At 38.4% G+C, this 26,315-nt stretch overlaps 1 protein-coding gene across 7 annotated transcripts in view; it reads right to left on the bottom strand.

The window, feature by feature from the left end:
- The window catches only part of LOC126253529 (diacylglycerol kinase theta), a 741,186-nt gene that overhangs the window by 114,919 nt on the left and 599,952 nt on the right, over window positions 1-26,315 (bottom strand). For all 7 annotated transcript variants that reach the window (XM_049954942.1, XM_049954916.1, XM_049954934.1 and 4 more), the window contains one exon: window positions 14,495-14,643. In XM_049954942.1, the coding sequence (XP_049810899.1) occupies window positions 14,495-14,643 (149 nt within the window). The remainder of the gene's footprint in view (window positions 1-14,494; window positions 14,644-26,315) is intronic.

The following is a 26,315-nucleotide window of genomic DNA, read 5'->3' as shown; positions in this document are numbered from 1 at the left end:
GTGGCATTGCTGCCAGAGTTCCTCCAAGCCACAATCCGTAGGTAATGGTCATCCACTACAGTAGTAGCCCTTGGGTGGTCTGAGTGAGGCATGTCATCGACAGTTCCTGTCTCTCTGTATCGCCTCATGTTCGAACAACATCGCTTTGGTTCACTCCAAGATGCCTGGACACTACCCTTGTTGAGATCCCTTCCTAGCACACAGTAACAATGTGGACATGGTCGAACTCTGGTATTGACTGTCCAGGCTTCGTTGACCTACAGACAACATGAGCTGTGCACCTCCATCCAGGTGCAATGACTGGAACTGATCAGCTGCTGGACCCCCTCCGTCTAATAGGCGCTGCTCATGCGTGGTTATTTACATCATTGGGCGGGTTTAGTGACATCTCTGAACCGTGAAAGGGACTGTGTCTGTGATACAATATCCACAGTCAACGTCTATCTTCAGGATTTCTGGGAACTGGGGTGATGCAAAACGTTTTTTTATGTGTGTATATTTGTTTGCAATGTTTACAGATCATCAAATAAAAAAAATCATTTTGTGCCCTCCCTCCCTACAGTACTCTTCTGCAATTTCAATAGATAGTGGAACATCCCATTTCTCAGATGCAGGCTTTAATCCCTTGTGGCATACCATTCATGAAATCATCAAGCCAACCATGGTCCAAATTGTTCAATTTTTCAATGTTGATTCGGCATAAGTTGCAGAGAGTACTTGGTCACTGTCATCATCCATGAACAGCACATTTCAATCAACCCCATACCATCTTTGATTGGGTTCATGTCTGGGGAACAGGTTGGCCTCTTCACTCTGTGATCCAGCATGCTGAAGGAACATGTTCATGAGAACAGCACGATGAGCATGTGAGTTATCATCCATCAAGATGAAATTGTCATCAAAATGTTGCTGATATGGGCTCATTGTTGGCTGCATGCTCTGGTCCCTGTATAAAAGAGCAGTGAGAGTGCCCTCAACAACCATGAGAGGTGTGCTGTGGGCCCATGTAATGCCAACCCAGAACATAACTCCACCATGACCTTATTTCACTTGTGGGACACAGTGTTGGAGGCATTCACTATAACTAGGATGTCTGTAAACACTTTCTCTGTGATTATCAGAGTACAAACAGATCCAAGTTTCATCTGTAAACAACATCCAATGCCAATCCTGGGGCGTCATTTCTGCATTTTTTGCCTATCTGTAATGGAGACCATCATGTTGTGGTGTATGAAGTGGTGCTCGCACTGGTCATCAGGAATGGATATTTGAATCATGTAATCATTTTGTGACAGATTGATGTTATACATGATATCTTGCAGCCTCTTCAAATGCTGAGCTCAGTTCTGGAGCACTCAACTCGTTGTTCATTGTCCCTTTGGCTCAAAAGCTGTAAATACTGATCATCCTGTGCACCTGTCCAACATGGATACCCTGTATGGCGTAAGTCTCTAACAATACCTGTCAATTGGAACCATTTCCAGCTCAGCAGTTATTGTAGAACACTAGTAGACATAGTAAATTCACCATTTGAGGGTGGTGTATTTCAAAAACAGGCTAAAAACTGCAGAAATAACACCTCTGTATAAGAAGAGTGCCAAATGTGGAACTGTTAATTATAGGCCAATTTCATTTTTGTCAGGCTGTAGCAAAACTCAGGAAAAAGATGTTCCTTAGTAGATTAGCAGCTTTCTTAAATAAAGAAATGCTGATAAATGACCCGACACATGAGTTCTGAGATGGAAAGTCAACCTTGTCAGCAATTTCTGCCTTTTTAAATGAAGCACTAACAGCAATGGATGATATATGTGTATCTGGTATGTTTCTTGATCTTAGTAAAGCCTTTTACATTATTTATCATGACAGTCTCTTGTGTAAGTTAAGTAATTATGGAATTACAGGCCATTCTGAACCATAGTTCCAATTGTACCCCAATTATCACATGTTCCGCACCCAGGAGGATCGCCTCTTTTGTGGGTCTATGGAATGAATAATTAATCTAATCTAATCTAAAATATTACCAAAATAAAACTCAAAGACAATTAAATTCAGTTAATATCTAATTATTACAGAAAATATATAAATTATATTTTAAAAATGAATTATGGAGACCCACAAAGGTCTGATCTGGGACCAGTCCTATTTCCACTGCATGTAAATAACTTGACCGATACAATAAACAACAGAACCATAGTGCTCTTTGCACATGAGATTTATGTTCTAATTACGTCACAGACTAAGGAAATTCTTTGGGAAACTGCAACACCAGTAATGAAGAGTTCAGTGCTGAGATTCAGGACCATTTTTTTTATTTATTTATTTATTTTTTCTTTTTTTTATGTTTCAAATGAGAGTAATACAAAATTTTTAGGCATGCATTCAGGGGGATCTAACTAAATACAATTACATATATCATTAGAATTCTCACTCAGAATACAAGCTCATTAGTGGTGACAGTGTAGACCTCTTTTTAAAAGTTGGAAAATACTGCCTCTACCTGGTTTGTACAGTACATATATGAAATAGTAATCTTTTCAAAAGCAGACATCTTTAAAAAAAGAAAAGTATGTATAAGTCAGTTTCAATGTTTGTTGGGTGGTGATTGTGTGCTATCAGGTGGTCAGCAAATGTTGAGTGTGAGCTATTGCTTTTCAGTGCTCTGAGGTGTTCTGTGTACCTGGTTCTGAAATTCCTACATGTTTGGCCACATATACAGATTGACAGCAATTGCAAGTAAGTTGGTATATACCGGACTGGCTGTATTTGTCAGTGTTGGTGGTATTTCTTCCAAGTCTGCTTTGTATTGTGTTGTTGGTTCTGTATGCTATGCTGAGTCCTTGTTTCTTTAGTATATTACCCACCCTGTGTGTGACTTTGTTGTTTGTGTGTCATCATGTGCCATTTATTGCTTACTGTCTGCTGATTTGTTGTGTGTTATGTTGTGTTTGTTTTGTGTGTGTTTCATGGTGATTGTTGTTTGTTTTTGTATGTTGTGGTTTATTTTGATACTCTCTTGGCATCATATACATTCTCCTGTTCAATTTGTTTTATTTTGTTCAGTTCTTGTGTGTAATCATGTTTGTTCATGGGTATTTTCTTCAGTCTGTGAAGTAAATATCTGAAGCTGGCTTCTTTGTGAGTAATGGGGTGACTGGATTAGTTATGAATAATGGTGCTGGTGATTTTGGGTTTTCTGTAGATTGTGAATTCATGTTTGTTGTTTCTTTTGTGTATGGTGAGATCTAAGATATTAAGTTTTTCATCTGTTTGTGTTTCAACGGTGAACTGTATTTGTGGGTGGATGGAGAATACGTTGTGATGATCTTCTTTTATGCGAGGCTGTGGTTCATCAATTAAGCAAATTATGTCATCTACATATCTGTACCAATATATTATTTTGTACTGTTTTACTGAATGGTTAAATGATGATGGCGTACTCTTGGGTAAAATATTCCGGAGGTAAAATAGTCCCCCATTCGGATCTCCGGGCGGGGACCACTCAGGGGGACGTCATTATCGGGAGAAAGAAAACTGGCATTCTATGGATCGGAGCGTGGAATGTCAGATCCCTTAATCGGGCAGGTAGGTCAGAAAATTTAAAAAGGGAAATGGATAGGGTAAAGTTAGATATAGTGGGAATTAGTGAAGTTCGGTGGCGGGAGGAACAAGACTTTTGGTCAGGTGAATACAGGGTTATAAATACAAACTCAAATAGGGGTAATGCAGGAGTAGGTTTAATAATGAATAAAAAAAATAGGAGTGCGAGTAAGCTACTACAAACAGTATACTCAACGCATTATTGTGGCCAAGATAGACACGAAGCCCGTGCCTACTACAGTAGTACAAGTTTGTATGCCAACTAGCTCTGCATTTGATGAAGAAATTGATGAAACGCATGATGAGATAAAAGAAATTATTCAGGTAGTGAAGGGAGATGAAAATTTAATAGTCATGGGTGACTGGAATTCGAGAGTAGGAAAAGGGAGAGAAGGAAACATAGTAGGTGAATATGGATTGGGGGTAAGGAATGAAAGAGGAAGCCGTCTGGTAGAATTTTGCACAGAGCATTTATAGCTAACACTTGGTTCAAGAATCATAAAAGAAGGTTGTATACATGGAAGAATCCTGTAGATACTAGAAGGTATCAGATAGATTATATAATGGTAAGACATTTCCAGGGGCAGATGTGGACTCTGACCACAATCTATTGGTTATGAACTGTAGATTAAAACTGAAGAAACTGCAAAAAGGTGGGAATTTAAGGAGATAGGACCTGGATAAACTGACTAAACCAGAGGTTGTACAGAGTTTCAGGGAGAGCATAAGGGAACAATTGACACGAATGGGGGAAAGAAATACAGTAGAAGAAGAATGGGTAGCTCTGAGGGATTAAGTAGTGAAGGCAGCAGAGGATCAAGTAGGTAAACAGACGAGGGCTAGTAGAAATCCTTGGGTAACAGAAGAAATATTGAATTTAATTGATGAAAGGAGAAAATATAAAAATGCAGTAAATGAAGCAGGCAAAAAGCAATACAAACGTCTCAAAAATGAGATCGACAGGAAGTGCAAAGTGGCTAAGCAGGGATGGCTAGAGGGCAAATGTAAGGATGTAGAGGCTTATCTCACTAGGGGTAAGATCGATACTGTCTACAAGAAAATTAAAGAAACCTTTGGAGAAAAGAGAGCCACTTGTATGAATATCAAGAGCTCAGATGGAAACCCAGTTCTAAGCAAAGAAGGGAAAGCAGAAAGGTGGAAGGAGTATATAGAGGGTCTATACAAGGGTGATGTACTTGAGGACAATATTATGGAAATGGAAGAGGATGTAGATGAAGATGAAATGGGAGATATGATACTGCGTGAAGAGTTTGACAGAGCACTGAAAGACCTGAGTCGAAACGGGAGTAGACAACATTCCATTAGAACTACTGACGACCTTGGGAGAGCCAGTCCTGACAAAACTCTACCATCTGGTGAACAAGATGCATGAGACAGGCGAAATACCCTCAGACTTCAAGAAGAATATAATCATTCAAATCCCAAAGAAAGCAGGTGTTGACAGATGTGAAAATTACTGAACTATCGGTTTAATAAGTCACAGCTGCAAAATACTAATGCGAATTCTTTACAGATGAATGGAAAAACTGGTAGAAGCCGACCTCGGGGAAGATCAGTTTGGATTCCGTAGAAATGTTGGAACACGTGAGGCAATACCCACCTTACAACTCATCTTAGAAGAAAGATTAAGGAAAGGCAAACCTACGTTTCTAGCATTTGTAGACTTAGAGAAAGCTTTTGACAATGTTGACTGGAATACTCTCTTTCAAATTCTAAAGGTGGCAGGGGTAAAATACAGGGAGCGAAAGGCTATTTACAATTTGTACAGAAACCAAATGGCAGTTATAAGAGTCGATGGACATGAAAGGGAAGCAGTGGTTGGGAAGGGAGTGAGACAAGGTTGTAGCCTCTCCCCGATGTTATTCAATCTTTATATTGAGCAAGCAGTAAAGGAAACAATAGAAAAATTCGGTGTGGGTATTAAAATCCATGGAGAAGAAATAAAAACTTTGAGGTTCACCGATGACATTGTAATTCTGTCAGAGACAGCAAAGGACTTGGAAGAGCAGTTGAACGGAATGGACAGTGTCTTGAAAGGTGGATAAAACGATGAGCATCAACAAAAGCAAATCGAGGATAATGGAATGTAGTCAAATTAACTCGGGTGATGCTGAGGGAATTAGATTAGGAAATGAGACACTTAAAGTAGTAAAGGAGTTTTGCTATTTGGGGAGCAAAATAACTGATAATGGTCGAAGCAGAGAGGATATAAAATGTAGACTGGCAATGGCAAGGAAAGCGTTTTTGAAGAAGAGAAATTTGTTAACATCGAGTATAAATTTAAGTGTCAGGAAGTCGTTTCTGAAAGTATTTGTATGGAGTGTAGCCATCTATGGAACCGAAACATGGACAATAAATAGTTTGGACAAGAAGAGAATAGAAGCCTTCGAATTGCGGTGCTACAGAAGAATCACATAACTAATGAGGAGGTATTGAATAGAATTGGAGAGAAGAGGAGTTTGTGGCACAACTTGACAAGAAGAAGGGACCGGTTGGTAGGACATGTTCTGAGGCATCAAGAGATCACAAATTTAGCATTGGAGGGCAGCGTGGAGGGTAAAAATCGTAGAAGGAGATCAAGAGATGAATACACTAAGCAGATTCAGAAGGACGTAGGTTGCAGTAAGTACTGGGAGATGAAGAAGCTTGCACAGGATAGAGTAGCATGGAGAGCTGCATCAAATCAGTCTCAGGACTGAAGACCACCACAACAACAACTGTTTTGGTATTAACATTTTGTCAAAGAATTTTTTTTCTATCTGATTGAGGAAAATGTCACAAAATCACAGAGTTAAGAAGTGATCCAACAAGCCGATTCCAAAGTAAGTTACAGAAAACCCTGTAACCATAGAAACAATTTTCACAGAAACACAGATTTTTTTAAAAAAAAAAAGAAAAAAAGGATACCAAAAGATCCCAAGGCTCCCACCCAAAAATCATTGCCTAAAGTTCACAAACCCAGAGTACCTATACATCCATTGATAAACTTTACCAAAGCACCAACATACTACTTAGCCAAACACATACACACTCTCACACTCTGCTACAGAGAGTATACAAATACATTGAAAACAGAAGTCTTAAGAACTCAAGTAACTTAATAGAAAAAGTAAGAAATGAAAACATACCAAACACATCAATATTGATTTCATTTGACATAATTTCCATGTACATACACATCCCAAATGAAGAAACCACGAACATCATAGAAAGAAACCTCCAACTACAGGGAAACATACCCACAACAAACATACAAGAAATATCAGCCATCCTCAGGCTCATCACAGAGCAAAACTACTTAACATTCAACAACAGATTTTACTCTCAACAAGGTGGAATACCTATGGGATCCCCAATCAGTGGCCTCCTAGCTGACATTTTCCTCAATCAGATAGAAAAACAAATCTTTGACAAAGTAGTAATACCAAAACAGTATAAAATAATAATATCGATACAGATATGTAGATGACATAATTTGCTTAATTGATGAACCACAGCCTCGCATAAAAGAAGATCATGACAACGTATTCTCCATCCACCCACAAAAACAGTTCACCATTGAAACACAAACAGTTGAAAAACTTAAATTTTTTAGATCTCACCATACACAAAAGAAACAACAAACATGAATTCACAATCTACAGAAAACATGCAATCACCAGCACCATTATTCATAACCAATCCAATCACCCCATAACACACAAAGAAGCCAGCTTCAAATATTTACTACACAGACTGAACAAAATACCCACGAACAAACATGATTACACACAAGGACTGAACACAACAAAACAAACTGCACAGGAGAATGGATATGATGCAAAGAGCGTAGAGAAAAGAAACCACAAAATATCGAAACAAACAACACATAACCATGAAACACACACACACACACACACACACACACACACACAAACAAACACAACACAACAAATCAGCAGACAGTAAGCAACAAATGGCACATGATGACAAAAACAACAAAGTCACACACATTGTGGGTAATACACTATAGAAACAAGGACTCAACATAGCATGCAGAACCAACAACACAATACAACACAGAATTGGAAGAAATACCACCAACACTGACAAATACAGCTAGTCCAGTACATACCAACTTACTTGCAACTGCTTTCAATCTGTATATGTGGGCCAAACATGCAGGAATTTCAGAACCAGGTACACAGAACATCTCAGAGCACTGAAAAGCAATAGCTCACACTCAACATTTGCAGACCACCTGATAGCACACAATCACCATTGAAACTGACTTACACATACTTAAAACTAATAGCAGCTTATACCAAAAATTAACAATAGAATAAAACTATCACATCCAAAAATCAATAGCCCAAGGAAAGAAAGTACTCAATGAATACATCATATCACTGTGAAATAAAACCCTCTTCGCCACAATAGAAGAACTATACAAATAACACCCACACCAAAACTACTCATGGGGGGGGGGGGGGGGGGGGGAATTCATTCTCCCTCCTTCCCTAGCTCTCTCTCTCTCTCTGCTCCAGTCCTGAACACACACACACACACACACACACACACACAAACCAAACACCACAGTTGCCAAATACACTTGAAACTCATGCCCCTCACCCAGCCAAAGGCGCTATGAAACAAATGAATACTACACAGCTACAACAACATATAATGGCAGTGAAAACTATGCCTACGTTTTGAAAAATTGGAGAAAGTCCAGTGTCAAGTGACCATAGGTCACGAAATCTGACTATTTACTTCACCAACAACATATGAGAAAGCATCACAATATCAAAACCTTAAGTTACTCACGAAAAACGTGATATGTACTTATTTCTGTTTGTAAATGCATAATAAACAGAAAAATGAAAATTATGTTTTGCTGTTTGCAGATGAGAAGATGTAGATTGTGTAGCAGAATAGCTACCAAAATAAATGTCCATTAGTATCATATAAGGTATGTAAACTAATGCATACATCCATTCTTTTTGCCAATTAGCTATAAACAGAACTTTGACATAATGTTATAAACAACACATAGTGCATAATATTTTACAACAATTATTCATTCACAATTGTAAATATTATGTACCAAAAGTTTCATTAAATGTTAATGTGTAACAACAATTTTACAGTTAGAAAATAAAAATAATCCACTGAAGATAGCACTAAATGTGCTGAAACTTGTCTGGGTGAAACAAAACAGAAAAACAGTGTCTTGCATAAGGCAGAATTTCTCTTCCCATTTCGTAGCAAGCACGGACATAACAAAAAGAAATGCAACACCACAAGATGGGTACAAGAAAATTTGAACACAGCTTGCCCGCATGGCTTGAGCACCGTCACTACTTAACCACAACATAGTTGCTGATTTAGGATGCTCTATATTAAGTGTTTCTATATTCACTGTTTCTATAGTGCTTTTTTTCACAGCTTAGTACAACTTCATAGATGCTTGATCTGTGTTCAGTTTTTGATGGGCCATCCACTGAGCCATCTTACCACTTCAGCTACTCAAAAATATCAAAGACAATGATGTTTCCAGTAGATAAACAATGCCAAAAGAGTCTGACAAAAGAAAAAAATGATCAATATTTTCCAAAAGTTTACTTAGGAAATAACAAATATTATGGTGTCAAGTCAAATGAAGAGGACTTCAGCACCGTGACTGAATGGCGACGCCCAGTTGAATAGTGCCTTCAAGACCAGTGACTTGGATAGAAGCATCAACGCTTGTTACTTCGCTTGTATGCTCTGTGTGACACAGACTTGGGAACTCTTATACTGAGGAGATTGCTTATTTTGTATGATGCCCTTTGCTTTTGACATTTCTGTGTGATTGTCAAAGTTAAGTATTGTCATTTACTTTTTTGTAATAAAACTCATTAAATGGATTTGTTTGAATGTTTGTCTAGCGAGCAGGCTTCCTAAATCCCACACATTTGACAACGAGCATGGAGACATGATATTTACGACAATGCTGGATGTAATAACAAACTGTTCATAAACCAAAAATACTGTAAAGATCAAAATATGTTACAACAGGAAATTCATACACTGCTACTGCACAACATACGAAAAAGCCTTAACACAACAGCTAAATTCAAAAACAACAGGACTCGCAGCAAGCCCTCTTAACTTAAATATAATAAATACATTTAAGGAATAAGAAAAAAATAAAATAAAATAAAAAGGGGAAATGAGATCAAAAAATCAGTTTTATCAATGTACACCAAAGTGCCAACGAAACTGGTATAGGCATGCGTATTCAAATGCAGAGACATGTAAACAGGCAGAACACGGCGCTGTGGTTGGCAACACCTATATAAGACAACAAGTGTCTGGCGCAGTCGTTATATCGGTTACTGCTGCTACAATGGTGGGTTCTCAAGATTCAGTGAGTTTGAACTTGGCGGTGTTATAGTCGGCACACAAGCGATGGGACCGGCATTTCTGAGGTAGCGATGAAGTGTTGATTTTCCTGTATGACCATTTCACAAGTATACCGTGAATATCAGGAATCTGGTAAAACATCAAATCTCCAACATCGCTGCGGCCAGAAAAAGATCCTGCAAGATCAGGACCAACTCAACTGAAGAGAACTGTCCAACATGACAAAAGTGCAACCTAACCACAAATTGCTGCAGATTTTAATGCTGAGTCATCAACAATTGTCAGCGTGTGAACCATTCAATGAAACATAAAAGGCTTTCAGAGCAGAAGGCCCACTCATGTACCCTTGATGACTGCACAACACAAAGCTTTATGCCATGCCTGAGCCCATCAACACCAACATTGGACTGTTGATGACTGGGAACATGTTGCCTGGTCAGACAAGCCTCATTTCAAGTCGTATCAAGTGGATAGACGTGTACGGATATGGAGGCAATCTCTTGAATCCATGGACTCTGCATGTCAGCAGGGGACTGTTCAAGCTGATCGAAGCTCTGTAATGGTGTGGGGCATGTGCAGTTGGAGTGACACGGGACCCCCGATATGTATACATATGACTCTGACAGGTGACATGCATGTAAGCATCCTGTCTAATCACCTGCATCCATTCATGTCCGTTGTGCATTCTGATGGATTTGGGCAATTCCAGTAGGACAATGGGACACCCCACATGTCCAAAATTGCTACATAGTGGCTCTGGAATACTCTTCTGAATTTAAACCTTCCACCGACCACCAAACTCCCACGCATGAATATTATTGAGCATATCTGGGATGCCTTGCAACATGCTGTTTAGCAGATATCTCTGCCCCCTTGTACTCGTATGGATTTATGGACAGTCCTGCAGGATTCATGGTGTCAATTCCCTCCAGCAGTACTTCAGACATTAGTCGAGTCCATACCATGCCATGTTGCGGCATTTCACCATGCTCAGAGGGTCCTACACAATATTAGGCAGGTGTACCAGTTTATTTGGTTCTTCAGTGTGTGTGTGTGTGTGTGTGTGTGTGTGTGTGTGTGTGTGTGTGTGTGTGTCTGAGAGAGAGAGAGAGAGAGAGAGAGAGAGAGAGAGAGAGAGCGTGTGCGTGCGCGCATACATTTTGTATGATTATAATAGAGGGAAACATTCCACGTAGGAAAAATATATCTAAAAACAAAGATGATGTGACTTACCAAATGAAAGTGCTGGCAGGTCGACAGACACACAAACAAACACAAACATACACACAAAATTCAAGCTTTCGCAACAAACTGTTGCCTCATCAGGAAAGAGGGGAAGGAGAGGGAAAGACGAAAGGATGTGGGTTTTAAGGGAGAGGGTAAGGAGTCATTCCAATCCTGGGAGCGGAAAGACTTACCTTAGGGGGAAAAAAGGACAGGTATACACTCGCACACACACACATATCCATCCACACATTTACAGACACAAGCAGACATATTTAAAGACAAGGAGTTTGGGCAGAGATGTCAGTCGAGGCGGAAGTGAAGAGGCAAAGATGATGTTGAATGACAGGTGAGGTATGAGTGGCGGCAACTTGAAATTAGCGGAGATTGAGGCCTGGTGGGTAACGGGAAGAGAGGATATATTGAAGAGCAAGTTCCCATCTCCGGAGTTCGGATAGGTTGGTGTTGGTGGGAAGTATCCAGATAACCCGGACGGTGTAACACTGTGCCCGACCTGGTACAGAAGCAAATAACCAGAGCCACTTCCTCATCCCCTCGAACCCAGAATCCCCCACAGAAGAACCACAAAAGTGCCCCACTTGTGACAGGATACTTTCCGGGACTGGACCAGACTCTGAATGTGGCTCTCCAGCAGGGATACAACTTCCTCAAATCCTGCCCTGAAATGAGATCCATCCTTCATGAAATCCTCCCCACTCCACCAAGAGTGTCTTTCCGCCGTCCACCTAACCTTCGTAACCTGTTAGTTCATCCCTATGAAATCCCCAAACCACCTTCCCTACCCTCTGGCTCCTATCCTTGTAACCGCCCCCGGTGTAAAACCTGTCCCATGCACCCTCCCACCACCACCTACTCCAGTCCTGTAACCCAGAAGGTGTACACGATCAAAGGCAGAGCCACATGTGAAAGCACCCACGTGATTTACCAACTGACCTGCCTACACTGTGATGCATTCTATGTGGGAATGACCAGCAACAAACTGTCCATTCGCATGAATGGACACAGGCAGACAGTGTTTGTTGGTAATGAGGATCATCCTGTGGCTAAACATGCCTTGGTGCACGGCCAGCACATCTTGGCACAGTGTTACACCGTCCGGGTTATCTGGATACTTCCCACCAACACCAACCTATCCGAACTCCGGAGATGGGAACTTGCTCTTCAATATATCCTCTCTTCCCGTTACCCACCAGGCCTCAATCTCCGCTAATTTCAAGTTGCCGCCACTCATACCTCACCTGTCATTCAACATCACCTTTGCCTCTTCACTTCCGCCTCGACTGACATCTCTGCCCAAACTCCTTGTCTTTAAATATGTCTGCTTGTGTCTGTATATGTGTGGATGGATATGTGTGTGTGTGTGCGAGTGTATACCTGTCCTTTTTTCCCCATAAGGTAAGTCTTTCCGCTCCCGGGATTGGAATGACTCCTTACCCTCTCCCTTAAAACCCACATCCTTTCGTCTTTCCCTCTTCTTCCCCTCTTTCCTGATGAGGCAACAGTTTGTTGCGAAAGCTTGAATTTTGTGTGTATGTTTGTGTTTGTTTGTGTGTCTGTCGACCTGCCTACATTTTGTATGGGTTTACAAGTACACATAAGTATCTACTGTAAATGGAAAATTCCAAATTTGATAACCAGTCCACAGAAAATGCTAAGTGGGCACTCCTTAATAATGTGATCTATTGTTTGCAGTTCTGCTCCACAGTCAGGAGATGGATGGAAAGCACATTTCTTTACAGTGTAATCACATCTCCCTTGGCCCATCTCAATGTATTCCAGCTTTACCCAGGTTAGGTGTGGTAGTTGGAATGCCTCAACCTTCCTTGTTGGATATTGTACCAGGTGAACGTTACTGGGTGCATGTTCATTCCATCATTGTCACCACTCGGTGGTCACATCAAAAGAACTGGTAATTTTTGAATTAATCAGGGGTGGTTCGCATGTTTTAAGATAAGTTGTTGGTTGATCTTGCAGGTCACCATACAAGGGAGATTTCTTATGAGACGTGACCTTGACCAAGTTTATCTTATCTGCTTTCCTCCTTAGGTCTTGCGGAAAAGTATTACTGAAGAACAGGTAATCACTGAATTGGAGTAGATCTAATGTTATCAGTGTAAACTCTCATGGCTTTATTAAGCTGCAAATGTATCTGTGTTGTGTGGATGCTGTTTTCCCATACAGCAGGGCAATATTCATATGCAGAATACACAAGAGTGAGTGCAGCAGAATGTAGAGTGTTACGTCCACAACCCACCTGCTTCCGCCACTCTTGCGAAGCATATCAAGTTTCTCACAAAGCTCTTGGTGCACTGATGTTAGAATATCAGGGGCAAAGTGATTCCTTGATCATTGGATTGTAGTTAAGGGGTACAGCGGTTCCATCAAAAGTCAGATGTAGCTTCCTTTAGGATTCTTCATTAGTAGATCAAATGCAGTAAACTCAAGTTTTATTTGGGTTAGTATAAAGTCTTCATTTATGAAAGTAATCACCCAAATTCATTAGATCATTTGTCAACAAATTTTCATAGCATATAAGATCTTTACTCTGGAAGATTAATGGTAGGTCATTTACATACAGGATTTTGATGGAATGGATCAATTAGAGTCTTCTATCTGCTAGATTATCCATTCAGGAACACCTTAAAGCACCTGTCAGAGAGCATGTTGTTCACTAAAAACGCTAGCTTTTGACACGAGAAGATTTCAATAAACTTCAAAACTCTGACATCAATTCCTCCCTCTGCACAGTGTCATAAGCTGCACAAAATCTGAAGCTTACTTGAGATCTTATTGAAACCAGCTTCTATTAGAGTTGTCACTGTTAAGACATGGCCACAGCAGCTTTGATGTTTCCTAAAGCCACCTCTTTCAATGGCCTCTTGACTGTGATTTAGTACAAGCCTTTCTTGCAGCTTTTAGTTCATGAGGAATGGCGATATCGGTCGGTAGCGAGAAGTAACTGTTCTTTCTCCACCTGGTTTCAGGATGGCAATTACATTACCCAGTTTGAAAAACTCTGGTAATTTTTCACTGGAACACAATTTTGTTTTAGGTCTAATGGTTTTAAGAATCTCTAGATGTATGCCATCAAAGCCAACAGCTTTATTTGCCTTTAGTTTCATCAATGAAATGCAATAACAGTGTGCAAAATCAGACACTGGCAGAAACAGAAAGAATGACAAATAGTAGATATTGATTTTCAAGATTTATTAGTCAATTATTTGTTCACCAACAAAAAACTCACCTGTACCCAGTGGCACAATAGCACATGCAGGGGATGAGCACTCACTATCCTGGCCAACATTGTCCAAACACTGTAGTACCCAGCCGATTGTCCCATCACCACCACAAACAAGAATTTTGTAGTCCTTGATATGACGGAACACATATAACCTGCAATTTAAATATTAATGAAATTATAAAAACATCTGTTTTTTCATGGAGTTTAAATAACTTTTTCATTCCATAAAATGTGGTCTCTACAATGAACATCTCTAAATTTTAAAACTGTATACAGACTGTGCAGTTATATACATTCTGAAAGATAACCCTTAACAGGTTACAATTAAGGAATGGCTCGCTGATGATCCTAAGATCCAAACAACAGTAAATGAAAAATGAGGAAAACATCTAACTGTGTTCCAATTAAAGTTTTGCTGTATGTGTAAAGCTTCTAATGTAATTTCATTCATTATGATATGTAAACATAGAAAATTAAGTCATAAACCAAAACAATAGAGCCTTCTTTCACACAGTTCATTGCTTGCAAGGTCCTACATTCTACATGGAAGCTCTATCTGGTGGTAATATGTCTACGTCAATACTTCGTGCATTGTGTCCTGGCTGTAATAATGCTAATCATTTATGAAAATAAAGAATCGTATATCTGACGGATACTGTTTTGAAATGGAGCTCTACACACCATACACATGGTTTATAGTTAGTTGAATTTTGTCAGTGCCACTGGAGACCAGATAAAATGCTGTTCAGTTGTGAATCACAGGCATTAAAGTGTGGGCACTCTGGCAAAAAAATGGCTAAAGGATTTTACACTTTGGCATGCTGGATACCACAATTATTGACTACAAGTCCAGAATGACCCGTATGATGTCTACAGGATGAGGAGCTATGGCAGCTCTTGGAAAAGGTGACAAAATATTTTTAAAAAGTGATAAATACTTTTAAAAAAGTGATGGAGTATTTTTAAAATGTGATAAATTATTTCCATAAATGGATATGGCACAAATGAATTTTTTCATTTTTTATAATCCCCTATCAAAAAGGCCAGTTAAGACCCTCATAAATTTCTCTATTAAATTATTTCCTGGATGGGGTAACGCTATTTTTTTCTTTATACATGCAGGTACATTGGTAATTTAGTATTGGTAATCTTCAATCACAAACAAAATTTATGTCACATTTTTACAACTAATGACATTCTGTACTTCAATATTGGAAATATTTTTGGATTACAATTTCTTTGGAGTCTTAGCAAAAAATGAAGTAAAATACTAGATTTTCTTTTCTCGACATTTTTCTGAATAGTTTCCACCTCCATTTCTTCCAATCTTTCTTCTATTTTCATGATTTGTGCACCCTCAGGCATATGCTGGGCCAATTTTTCTGCCTTTAAATTATTTGTTTAGTCCTTTCTTCACAGGCATTTGACCTTGAAAACATTGCGTGAATTTAGTGAATATTTCTACAAATGAAATTGTGAATTGAAGCTCTGCTTTCATTGAAGGTTTTTTAAGCATTCACAGTGACGATGTAGGATTCAGACTGAACAGCAGCAGAATTCTTTTTTAGAGCTATATGCTTAAGAAGGTAATATTGAATACCATCCCACAGTTCCAAAATCCTACTGGCTGAAGGTCCTAAAGAAAGCCACCTTGTGGTTGTATGCCTCAAAAACTTGTAATCTGGTATGGTAAACTTAGACTTGCTTCAAATTCTTCCAAGTGAACAGGCCATCACTCAAAGTAATTGTAAGTACTGACCAGAAATTCAGGTTCTTCTCAAACTAAACGCTCCAAAGCCTTTAAACAGGCATTATTCATTATACGAATATCGCAAGTTTTGATGTTTATAAGCTGTCTGCCTCAGGTCTCCTACACATAAATATTTAATTGCATAAAAACTGTTTTACTTCTGTTAGGTCCATCTGATTCCAACATAAAGCATTTATTTATGGAAAATTGGCCTCAGAGAGTGCTTCACATAATTTCATATTAACATTCCACCATCTACTTCGTCAATAAAGAACTTCCTTGCCTGACGCATGGTTACACAACTCTTACTCTCCAACTGAAATGTAATGGTGTCAATGAAACTCAACATGTAATTTGATGAAAATGCTTCTGCTAACATAGTTTCCCTGACATATGGTGCCAGCCCATCATTATTAGGTATCTAATTTTCTTAACAAAAGTGAAAAATATTCAGGAAGAGTATCAGGAAACATCTTCTTAAAAACTTTAGAGATATAATTTGACAAATTCATAGAGCAACTGGAAATCACTGACTTCGTTGTCCAAATGAATTTAGCAGTGGTGGAACTATCATTGGTACTTAACATCTGTACTGTTGGCACATATACTAAACTTGAAACTCTGATCTGAAAGTTCTAAATGCAACTGATGTGATCTAAATGTAACTGATGTAATCCACATTTAATTTTGAAATTACACTTACATTTTGTTGAATGTGAGTGGTAAAAAATGGCCTGAAAAATATTTGTCTCAAAATTAATACAGCAAGAACACATTCTGAAAAATAGTTCACTTTCACTATATCTTTTCCCCTAAACAGAGACTTTACTTTTCAAATTATCTGTCTTTTCAAGCCAGCCACATCAAAATTTGTATTTTCCCATCTCAAAAAGTTTATTTTCAAAATTTAACAGAATAAACTACCAGAGAAACCAATTTCTTAGCCAAGCAAAGTTGAGATCACTATATATACTAAAGAGTCAGTACACAAAACTTTTTTTTTTCGACCTGATGTTCAAAGAGAAGGTTAGTTGAGAGTAAAATGATGTAGCTCAGCGAAATACTTATTCAGTACCTACACAATACAAGAAAATGAGCAATCCTTGAAACTTCGAGCTGATTTGGCAGTGGCACAAGAATTATTAGTCTCTGTTGGTCCATCCTTAATTATTAGCTTTGCATTCTGTAGTTTGCAGTAGTAACTTTAGGTCTAGACCAGAAGAAAGGATTACAACCAAATCTTTCAAATCTGTGAAAAAATGAAGGAGACATTGCAAGTCTGATTGCCTCAGTATAGCTGTCTCTGAGAAGTTCCACGCCAATCTGATAGTACAGGGAATAAGGTGCAAGCTAAGTGTAAAAAGAAAAGTTTTAAGAAGACCGATGTCTTATTACTGGGTTTAGCCACAGGAGTCAAACGTCAGAAGTCATTCAGAACTCTTTGGGAACTGATTACTACATAGCTAGTATTTTTAAGCTAAGTGCAGACTTCAGTGATGTCACCTGTGTTTCAGACTCTTTGTGGGTGGAACTTGGGAAGTACCATGTAATAATACTAGGGAGTGCAAGTAGCAGTTTGGACTGTAACTTTAATTATATAGATGCACTGCTGCAAATCCTTCTCATATTAGTGTGAAGATCGTGCCGCTATCTGAACAGTATTACAAGCCCTGACTCAAAGTTTTATGGAATGTATTAATACAGAGCTTGGAAAATCACTCACAGGAGAGAAATGCTCACACACATATTTGATTTATGCACTGTCTGTCACTCAGTAGCACATACATTTGAAACATTTGGTCAGGAGCATCCAATCTGATCAAAGCAGTCAGTATACGTACTATCTCAGTGATTTCCAATGTGTTCACTAGAATTTTTAGGACAAATTCATTTCAAAGACAGAGCTTAAGAATAAATATACTCAGAGCGAAAACAGCTCTATTACAACAAAATACTGCAACTTGAAGAAAGCTGCTGACATTAAAGAAGAAGCATTTAGCCTCCTCCATCACAACATTAGAAGTGCAAAAAACAAAAAGGAGAAACTTCTCATAACTACTCAGGAAAACGAAAGTATAAATGAAATGTCAGTGATCTTATGCATATTAGAACATCATGTGGAAATCACTGAAACTCAACAGATTCATCATGATGGATACAAGCTAATATCATATTACGCAGAACCAATAAGAAGCATGGGGGTAAAGCTATATATGTTTGAATGTTGTGCCACAAAAGTAGATGAGGAAACACACAAGCTTGTAGTACTAACAGTATACAGGTTACCAACAAAAAGTACCTTACTATAAGGATTTAAGGATATGTTGTTGTTGCTGTGGTCTTCAGTCCAGAGACTGGTTTGATGCTACTCTATCCTGTGCAAGCTTCTTCATCTCTGAATAACTACTGCAACTTAAATCTTCTGAATCTGCTTACCATAGTCATCTCTTGTTCCCCCTTTATGATTTTTACCCTCCACAGTTTTCTCCAATACTAAATTGGTGATCCCTTGATGTCTCAGAATGTGTCATATCAACTGATCCCTTCTTCTAGTCAAGTTGTGCCATAAATTCTTTACCCCCCCCCCCCCCAGTTCTATCCAGTATCTCCTTATTAATTACATGATCTATCCATCCAATCTTCAGCAGTCTTCTGTATCACCACATTTCAAAAGCTTCTATCCTCTTCTTACCTAAATTGTTTATCATCCATGTTTCACTTCCATTCATGGCTACATCTCATACAAATATTTTCAGAAAAGACTTCCTAACACTTAAATCTATATTCAATGTTAACACATTTCTCTTCTACAGAAATGATTTTCTTGCCATTGCCAGTCTACATTTTATATCCTCTCTACTTCAGCCAACATCCATTATTTTACTGTCCAAATAGCAAACCCCATCAACTATTACGGTATATTGATAATTTTTACTTATGGACCGTCTGACAGCAACTGAATAAAACACAATTTTAGTGCCATATGCGTTTCGCCTTTATTTTCTGCAAGGCATCATCAGTGGCCTGGAATATGTACATATGTTAGCTATTTTATTTACATTTTTGTCACTGTGCCTATAGGTTATAAACAGTTCTGGTGGTTGGTATTTCCTATTAAGTAGTAATGTTTTGAACTGTACTTACAGGTTGCGTGGACAGTTTCTTACATATTACGCTCCTGTTGCATTTTTGGTGTTGTTCTTCTTCTTATGAACGCCAATTTGCTGTTTTTTCCACATTCCACAGCACTATGCACTGAACGCTTGTTTTAATGCAATGTTTTGGTTTCTGTTGCCGACTGTCAAATGTTTTTGCCAAAGATCGAATATTATTGCCAAACTTATGAGTGTAACTATTGAAGTATCTGTGGTCTGTTCGTTTATGCATTTGTGTGTGCGTTTGTGTATGTGTGTGTGTGAGTGTTTTTTGGTGTGATATTAATTTAATTTAATTTTATTTAATTAATTAATTTATTTATTTTTGTCTTTGTCCTGTGTATGTCTGTGTGTGTGTGTGTGTGTGTGTGTGTGTGTGTGTGTGTGTGTGTGTGTGTGTGTGTGTGTGTGTATTTTGGTGATATATAAACTAAGATGATGAGACTTACCAAACAAAAGGGCTGGCAGGTCGATAGACACACAAACAAACACAAACATACACACAAAATTCAAGCTTTCGCAACAAACGGTTGCTTCATCAGGCAAGAGGGAAGGAGAGGGAATGACGAAAGGATGTGGGTTTTAAGGGAGAGGGTAAGGAGTCATTCCAGTCCGGAAGCGGAAAGACTTACCTTAGGGGGAAAAAAAAGGACAGATATACACTTGCACATTTTCTGCTTGAGTCTGTGCATGTGCGGATAGACACGTGTGTGTGTGCGAGTGCACACCCATCCCTTCTTCCCCCCAAGGCAAGTCCCCCCGCTCCCGGGACCGGAACGACTCCCCACCCTCCCCCCCCAAAAATGATGGTTGTAGTGTTTTAAATACTCTGCAAATGTGGAATGGTTTGTTTCATACTTCCAACATCTGATATGTTCTTTGTATCTTGTTTCAAAATTCCTGCATGTCATGCCTATGTATACTGCATCACAACTTTGACATTCAAGTTTATATATTCCTGATTGTTGGAATTTGTCCCTCTTGGTAGCTGGCTGGCTTAGGTGTGATTGAAGGGTTTTCCCAGGCTTGTATGCTATTTTGAAGCCCTGTCTCTTTAGGATGTTTGCAACTTTGTGTGTTAGTTTATGTGTGTAGGTTGTGGTGTACCATCTGGTTCTTTTCTGTGTGGTGTTGTCATTGTGTGAGTTTGTTGAGTGTGTTTGTAAGTTTTCAGCTTGTGAGTTCTTTTGTATTGTGGAAATGTTGTGTTAGTTTTTTATTTGTGTTTTTATTTTTTGATTGAGCCTGTGTACCACATGTGTGTCATACCCGTTGTTCCTAGCTATTTGTGTGATTGTACTCATTTCTTGTTCATAGTTTCTCTTGCTGAGTGGGATTCTGTTTAATCTATGTAACATGTGTCTTAGTGCTGCAAGTTTCTGGCTGTGGGGGTGGTTGGATGTGGAATGTATTATTGTGTCTGTGGCTGTTGGTTTTCTAAAGATGTTAAATGTATGTTTTCCATTTTCTTTTTTAATTGTAATGTCAAGAAAATTTATTTGATTTTCTTTTTCTTTTTCAAGTGTGAATTTTATGTTCTGATGAGCTTTGTTTATTTCTGAATGGAGTTCATTTATTTTTTCACTTGGCTCATCTACCAGACAAATAGTGTCAACCACGTATCTGTACCAATATATGTTTTTGAAACTTTCATTTGTGGTTATCTTATCAAATATCTGATTTTCTAGGTGACTGATGAAAATGTTTGCTAGTGTTCCTGATATTGGGGATCCCATGGGCAGTCCATCAGTTTGTAGATAATATTCTTCCTCAAAATGAAAGTAGTTTTTTCAACCATCATCCTACAAACATGGAATAAGAAATGAAAATAATGAGAATAAGCAACCATGACAAACATCTTATACAAATGCAAGAAAACTTCCACATCCAGAAAGCCATAGCAGAAAACAAACATGTGATAAATGAACAAACACACATCAGCACAGGCTCCCTACTACACTTTTAAAAAAAAAAAAAAAAAAAAAAAAAAAAAAAAAAAAAAAAACCTCTTCCCCACACCATCTGGACACACACACACAGCAAAAAAAAATTATATAACACCGAAATACAGACACACACACACGCACACACACACAGCACAAAAAATATATATCACACCAAAACACACACACACACACACACACACACACACACACACACATACATACACAGCCCCCCAAAACACCAAAATACACACACACACACACAGCACAAAAAAATATATATCACACACACACACACACACAGGACAAAGACAAAAATAAATAAATAAATTAATTAATTAAATAAAATAAAATTAAATTAATATCACACCAAAAAACACTCACACACACACACATACACAAACGCACACACAAATGCATACACGAACAGACCACAGATACTTCAATAGTTACACTCATAAGTTTGGCAATAATATTCGATCTTTGGCAAAAACATTTGACAGTCGGCAACAGAAACCAAAATTTTGCTGTGGAATGTGGAAAAAACAGCAAATTGGCGTTCATAAGAAGAAGAACAACACCAAAAATGCAACAGGAGCGTAATATGTAAGAAACTGTCCACGCAACCTGTAAGTACAGTTCAAAACATTACTACTTAATAGGAAATACCAACCACCAGAACTGTTTATAACCTATAGGCACAGTGACAAAAATATAAATAAAATAGCTAACATATGTACATATTCCAGGCCACTGATGATACCTTGCAGAAAATAAAGGCGAAACACGTATGGCACTAAAATTGTGTTTTATTCAGTTGCTGTCAGACGGTCCATAAGCAAAAATTATCAATATACCGTAATATTACACGCAACTGAGGAAGACAGGACTACAAAAGTTGAAGACCCATCAACTACTTTAAGTTTCTCACTTCCTAATCTAATTCCTGCAGCTTCACTTGATTTGATTTGACTACATTCCATTATCCTTGTTTGGCTTTTATTGATGTTCATCTTAAACCTTTCAAGACATTATCCATTCTGTTCAACTGCTCTTTCAAGTCTTTTGCTGTCTCTGACAGAATTACAATGTTATCAGCAAACCTCAAAGGTTTTATTTCTTCTCCCTGAACTTGAATTCCTTGCCTAACTTTTTCTTTGGTTTCCTTTGCTGCTTGCTCGGTGTACAAATTGAATAACATCAGGATAGGCTACAACTCTGTCTCACTCCCTTCTCAACTATTGCTTCCTTTTTGTGCCCCTCAACCCTTATAACTGCCATCTGGTTCCTGAACAAGTTGTAAATAGCCTTTTTCTCTCTGTAATTTACCACTGGAACCTTCAGAATTTCAAAGAGAGTATTCCAGTCAACACTGTCAAAGGCTTTTCTATGTCTACAAATGCTAGGAACGTAGGTTTGACTTTCCATAACCTGTCTTCTGAGATAAGTCATAGGCTCAATATTTCCTCTTGTTTTTCTACATTTCTCTAGAATCCAAACTGATTTTCCCTGATGTTGGCTTCTACCAGTTTTTCCACTCTTCTGTAAAGATTTTATGTAAGTATTTTGCTACCATTATTTATTAAACTGATAGTTCAGTAATATTCACACCTGTCAGCACCAGTGTTCTTTGGAACTGGAATCATTATATTCTTCTTGAAGTCTGAGGGTATTTCACCTACAGGTCTCATATATCTTGCACACCAGATGGAAGCAGAATGTCGTCTACTCCTGGGGCCGTGTTTCGACTTTGATCTTTCAGTGCTCTGTCAAATTCTTCTCGCAGTATCATGTCTCCCATTTCATCTTCATCTACACTCTCTTCCATTTATATAGCGTTGTCTGCAAGTTCAACTCCTCTGTATAGACCCTCTATATACTCTGTCCACCTTTCAGCTTTCCCTTCTTTGCATAGGATTGGTTTTCCACCTGAGCTCTTGATATTCATACCACTGCTTCTCTTTTCTCCAAACACCTCTTTAATTTTCCTATATGTGGTATCTATCTTTTCCCCAAGTGATATATGTGTCTAAATCCTTACATTTGTCCTCTAACCATTCTTGCTTGGCCATTTTGCACTTCCTGTCCACCTCATTATTCCCTCTCGCCTGCTTCATTTGCTCCTTTTTTATATTTTCTCCTTCCATCAATTAATTAAGGACACAGTGCAACAATTTGTTTTTAGACTCAACAACCTGCATTGATTTAACTGTAAAACCAATAATTAATGTTAACAATAAAATTTACTGGCCAATAAGGTACATAATATAGAAGGAAAGTATTGTATTGCAGAATCTTAAACAATGACAAGGTCACATTTTTTAAAGAGAACTTATCTGAAGAGTGCTGGGGAGAAATTTATAAACCAGACAGTGTTGGTGGAAAAATTAACTCTTTCTTAAACATGTACCTACAGCATTTTGACCCAAAATCAAACAAACACACAATTGAACAGACATGAGGAAAAAGTGGTGGATAACTCTTGGGATTAAAGTTCCTTGCCTGGAAGAGAGAACTCAATGTACAAGCAATAGTTGAAACTTAAACTTTGAAACTGCCAATATCGTAATATCCTCCAGTCTATCAGTAAAAAGCAAAACTCATGTGCTGTGCTCAAAAACTAAAACACTCCAGAACAAGGGAAAAACTATTTGGAACATTATTAAATAAGAATCAAATAAAAGTTGTGATTCAAATTGAACAGAGTCCCTGAAATTATGTCTGGCAGAAATTGTGATACTTTCAAATCATTGGTCACCAAATTCAATGATTACTTCCTCACAGTGGCAGCAAACACTGCACCCTGTAATAAACAACTAAATACTGATGCATCAAATTTACTTGTACAGGCACTGCAAGCACCACCAACAGACATTAGTTTCCAAACACAACCCCTAAGGAGATTAAAGACTTCATCATGACACAAAAATGGAGTAATACATTCCTCTTTGAAGTGGTGGGGGTGGGGGGGGGGCAGGGAGGGAGGGGGGGAGGGAGGGAATTTGTGTGTGCCTGTCTCATGTATCTTGCATACTAGGTGGAGGGATCTCAGATGTTATGGAGGAATGTTATCTGCTACAGGGCCTTGTTTCATCTTTGGTCTTTCAGTGCCCTATGAAACCCTTCTCACAGTATTGCATCCTCCATCTCGCCTTCATCTACTTCCTCATCACTTTCTATGAAATTGTGCACAAGTTTATTTTGCTTGTTTAGCCCTTTTATATATTGCTTCCACGTATAAACCTTCCCTCCTTTGCTTAGTACTTGGCTTGCCATCTGAGCTCTTATTACATGTATAAGACATTCTCTTTTCTTCAAACATCTCTTTAATTTTCCTTTAAGTGGCATCTATCTTTCCCATAGTCATGCATGTTCCTATAGCACTGCGTTTCTCCTCCAGCCATTCCTGCTGTGCAGTTTGCACATTCTGTCAATCTCATTTCTGTTTCAGTTGCAGCATTTTTATATTTTACCCTTTTGTCAATTAAAGTGTACTAGCCTGAGATTTCTACTGGCCCTTGTCTTTTTACCTCTGCTCCATTCACTTTTTCTTCTCTCAAAGCTACCCTTTCCTCAATTTCAGTTGATCATTGCCTAATGTTCCCTTTGAAATTCTCCACAACCTCTGGTTATTTCTACTTATACAGGTCCCATCTTCTTCATTTCCTACTTCAGTGCAGTTTCTTACGTTTCAATCTGCAGTGAATAACCAATAAGTTATGGTTTGAGTTCACACCTGCCTCTGGAAATATTTTTGCAGTTTAAAATCTGGTTTTGAAATTTCTGTCTTACTATGAAACCTCCAGTGTTGTCAGGTCTCTTCCATGTATACAACCTTCGTTTATGATTCTTAAACCAAATATTAAGCAGTGATCAAGCTGTGCTCTGTGTAGAATTTTCCTCTGTCTTTTTTTGCCCTGGCTATATTCTCCTACTAGTTTTACTTCTTCTCCTTTTCTTGTTTTTGAACTCCTGTCCCCCATCACAATTACATTTTATACTCCCTTAACTATGTAAATCATTTTTTTCTCCCTTCATGCATTCTTTCAATCTATCATCTGAGACACTAGCAGGCACACTATTTGTGATGTTATAAAGACTCATATTATGCAATCCAAAACAAATAAAAATGGCTTCCAAGCAGGTATCAAAGATCACATACAGGATAAGGCTACAGGTGTTAATTTTTTGGGCTTCCAGATGAATAATAAACTGAAGTGACACCAGTATGTAAATAACCTAATAAAAATGGCCACACAAATGAAGAAATTTAATCAAAAATTCTTTACACTTACATAATGAAAGTTTTAAAAACAAACTGAAACAATTTCTGCTTGGGTACTCCTTCCACTCCAAAGATGAATTTTTCACTAGACAGTGGTTATGTGGTTTGAAAATATTTATCGAAATATTGTTATCAGATGAAGATTTATAAAAAAGTCCAGTATGTAAATGGGCAGCAGTTAGCTATACTTTAACAAAGAAGATATATCTTATCTGTTAATGTAATGACATGCCATAGCATAATCTGGAGCACAACAAGTAAGGTTAAAACAGTAGACTGCTGGTCACTGCAACTGCAACAATAGAAAATATAGCAAATAACAAAATTTTATTTGCTGCATGCATACAGTGTAGTAGGAAGAGTACAAGACTAAATTTTGTAGGTTTTTGCTGTAGAGGGTGCAAAAATTTAGTAAACAGAGCTGCCATCTCTGGCAGCAATAATGGCTCTGACTCAGCTGGGTATCGGGCCAAACTGATCTTGAGCTTGGATGACTCCACTCCACACTTCTTTGGCTCTATGCTAGAGTTCATCACTCCATCTAACTGGCAAGTTGTGGTGCCTCACAGCAATCGATGGCCAGATGTTTTCAGTGGGTGAGAAAGTGCAGGACAACACAACAGCTTAACAGCTTTTTTGTTGAGGCAGATCGGTATAGCATGCGCAATGTGCACTTTTACGTAATCTAGTT

The sequence above is a fragment of the Schistocerca nitens genome, chromosome 1 (genome assembly GCF_023898315.1).
Source record: "Schistocerca nitens isolate TAMUIC-IGC-003100 chromosome 1, iqSchNite1.1, whole genome shotgun sequence".
NCBI lineage: Eukaryota > Metazoa > Arthropoda > Insecta > Orthoptera > Acrididae > Schistocerca > Schistocerca nitens.
This window is presented reverse-complemented; position numbering and strand designations above follow the sequence as displayed.